This window comes from Brassica napus, chromosome C4, assembly GCF_020379485.1.
Source record: "Brassica napus cultivar Da-Ae chromosome C4, Da-Ae, whole genome shotgun sequence".
NCBI classification, from domain to species: Eukaryota; Viridiplantae; Streptophyta; class Magnoliopsida; order Brassicales; family Brassicaceae; genus Brassica; species Brassica napus.
The window spans coordinates 29,710,160-29,712,660 of record NC_063447.1 but is presented as its reverse complement, the minus strand read 5'-3'; the positions used below and the strand labels follow the sequence as shown (position 1 = coordinate 29,712,660).

At 46.0% G+C, this 2,501-nt stretch overlaps 1 protein-coding gene across 1 annotated transcript; it reads left to right on the top strand.

Annotated features, from left to right (window-relative positions):
* Window positions 1-311: 311 nt before the first annotated feature.
* Window positions 312-2,290, top strand: LOC111203285 (delta(8)-fatty-acid desaturase 1-like). Its single transcript, XM_022696876.2, has one exon. The coding sequence runs from the start codon at window positions 746-748 to the stop codon at window positions 2,093-2,095; it is 1,350 nt and encodes a 449-aa protein (XP_022552597.2). The 5' UTR covers window positions 312-745; the 3' UTR covers window positions 2,096-2,290.
* Window positions 2,291-2,501: the final 211 nt, after the last annotated feature.

The window sequence follows — 2,501 nt, the reverse complement described above, 5'->3', positions numbered from 1 at the left end:
TTTCCGGCGTGCTCCGTCGAAACTATAGGTGGTTTCGTCTTCGCCGGCGATGTTTTCTCGGTGCCGGTCGCGGTGGTGTGACCAGGTGACGCGTGTTCTCGAAAGGGGTGGGCTTCAACACGTGGACGGGCATGCGAGCTTTGTTGGACGCGTGTTTAGCCGTTTGGTTTGTGGGCTTGTGCTTTAGGCCCGGGTTTAGTTTATGTAGGCCCATTATGTCGGGCTTTATGTTTTATGTTTGTTTTGTTGGATCATGGGCTTAGACCCATTAATAAAATAAAAGATGGAAAAAAAAAATACATCTACTTGATATTAAAATTTATTATCTTTTGCAAATTTATCGTATAATGTCAACACATATGCTAAAAGCATATCAATTTTGGCCTTTGCGGTTACTACTAGTGCACCTTTTTTTTAGGTTGACAATCTGTTATGGGAACAACGTAGACAAATAAAAAGAAAAAATAAACGGACAGCAACCAATGGTAATAACAGACAATGACATTCAGACAAAAGATCTAGAACACGTGTTCTGTCTTTCACGCTTAGCCACGTACTTCCGGTCCCGAGATATTCGCTTTCACTTGAAGCTATAGAAACAATAATAACCATAAAATATAGAACAGAGGATAAAAAGACAAGCAGAGAGATAGAGAGAGAAGGATTCGATTCAAATTCCGATTCACCGGAGAGATTCATCTCTTTTCTCTCCCTCTCTCTGTCTGTCCGATCTCCGATCTCATCAATGGCGGAACAGACGGAGAAAAAGTACATTACGAAAGAAGATCTGAGCAAACACAACAAACCCGGAGACCTCTGGATCGCGATCCAAGGCAAAGTCTACGACGTCTCCGATTGGATCAAATCCCATCCCGGCGGCGAAGCGTTGATCGTCAATCTCGCCGGCCAAGACGTCACCGATGCCTTCATCGCATTCCACCCTGGAACCGCGTGGCACCACCTCAACAGCCTCTTCACCGGCTACCACATCGGAGACTCTCAGGTCTCCGAGATCTCGCGCGATTACCGCCGCCTAGCCGCCGAGTTTCGCAAACTCGGCCTCTTCGAGAAAAAAGGACACGTCACGCTCTACACCTTAACCTTCGTCGCCGCCCTGTTCGCCGCCGTCCTCTACGGCGTCTTGGCGTGCACCTCCGTCGTCGCTCACCAGATCGCCGCCGCGATACTCGGTCTCCTCTGGATGCAGAGCGCGTACATAGGCCACGACTCGGGGCACTACGTCATCATGAAGAACAAGTCGTACAACAAGTTCGCTCAGCTTCTCTCCGGCAACTGCATCACCGGGATCTCCATCGCGTGGTGGAAGTGGACCCACAACGCTCACCACCTCTCTTGCAACAGCCTCGACTACGACCCTGACGTGCAGCACATCCCCGTCTTCGCCGTATCCTCCAAGTTCTTCAGCTCCATGACGTCACGTTTCTACGATCGGAAGCTCACGTTTGACCCGCTCGCGAGGTTCCTCGTCAGCTACCAGCACTTTACTTATTACCCGGTCATGTGCTTCGGGAGGATCAACCTTTTTATCCAAACGTTCCTTCTCCTCTTCTCGAAGCGTGAGTTCCCCGACCGTGCTCTCAACTTAGCTGGGATCTTGGTGTTTTGGACATGGTTCCCGCTCTTGGTCTCTTGTCTCCCAACTTGGCCTGAGAGATTCTTCTTTGTCTTGACGAGCTTCACGGTCACGGCGCTTCAGCATATTCAATTCACGCTTAACCATTTTGCGGCTGATGTCTACATGGGTCCACCTACGGGTAACGACTGGTTCGAGAAGCAAACAGCTGGGACGTTGGATATCTCGTGTACTTCCTACATGGATTGGTTCTTTGGTGGGTTACAGTTTCAGCTCGAGCATCATTTGTTCCCTAGGCTGCCACGTTGCCATCTCAGAAAAGTGTCTCCTGTGGTACAAGAGCTTTGCGAGAAGCATAATCTTCAGTATAGGAGTCTTTCGTGGTGGGAGGCTAATGTGTGGACCATTAGGACTTTGAAGAAAGCTGCTTATCAAGCTAGAGATGCTGCTAATCCTGTGGTTAAGAACTTGGTTTGGGAAGCTTTGAATACTCATGGCTAAGTTGACTTTAAATCAAACAAAAAGCTCTTGTTTTCGTTTGGTCATTATCATCATGTGTTTTTATTTATATTTTCTTTTGTATCTTTTAACAATTCGTGTTGTTTACTATGGAAGAGTTGCTAGATTGAGTTGAATCGAGATTTAATTTATTTACATAACTCTTCTTATGATATATTATTATTATTTGTTTGTTCACATGGCTCTTTTTTGATACCTGTGACTTCGTGGTTCTGTTTTCTTTTGAATGCTGCTGTGTTACATCATTACGTGTAGGTGTTATTTGATGTCCCTGGTGTTATTATTATAAGGTTTAAAGTTCAACTGTCTTGTAATTATTGTGTCATCCAAAAGTTGCAAGGATGTGGGGTATTTTGCTTTTGTCATACTTTTTAGATAAGCAAACGAG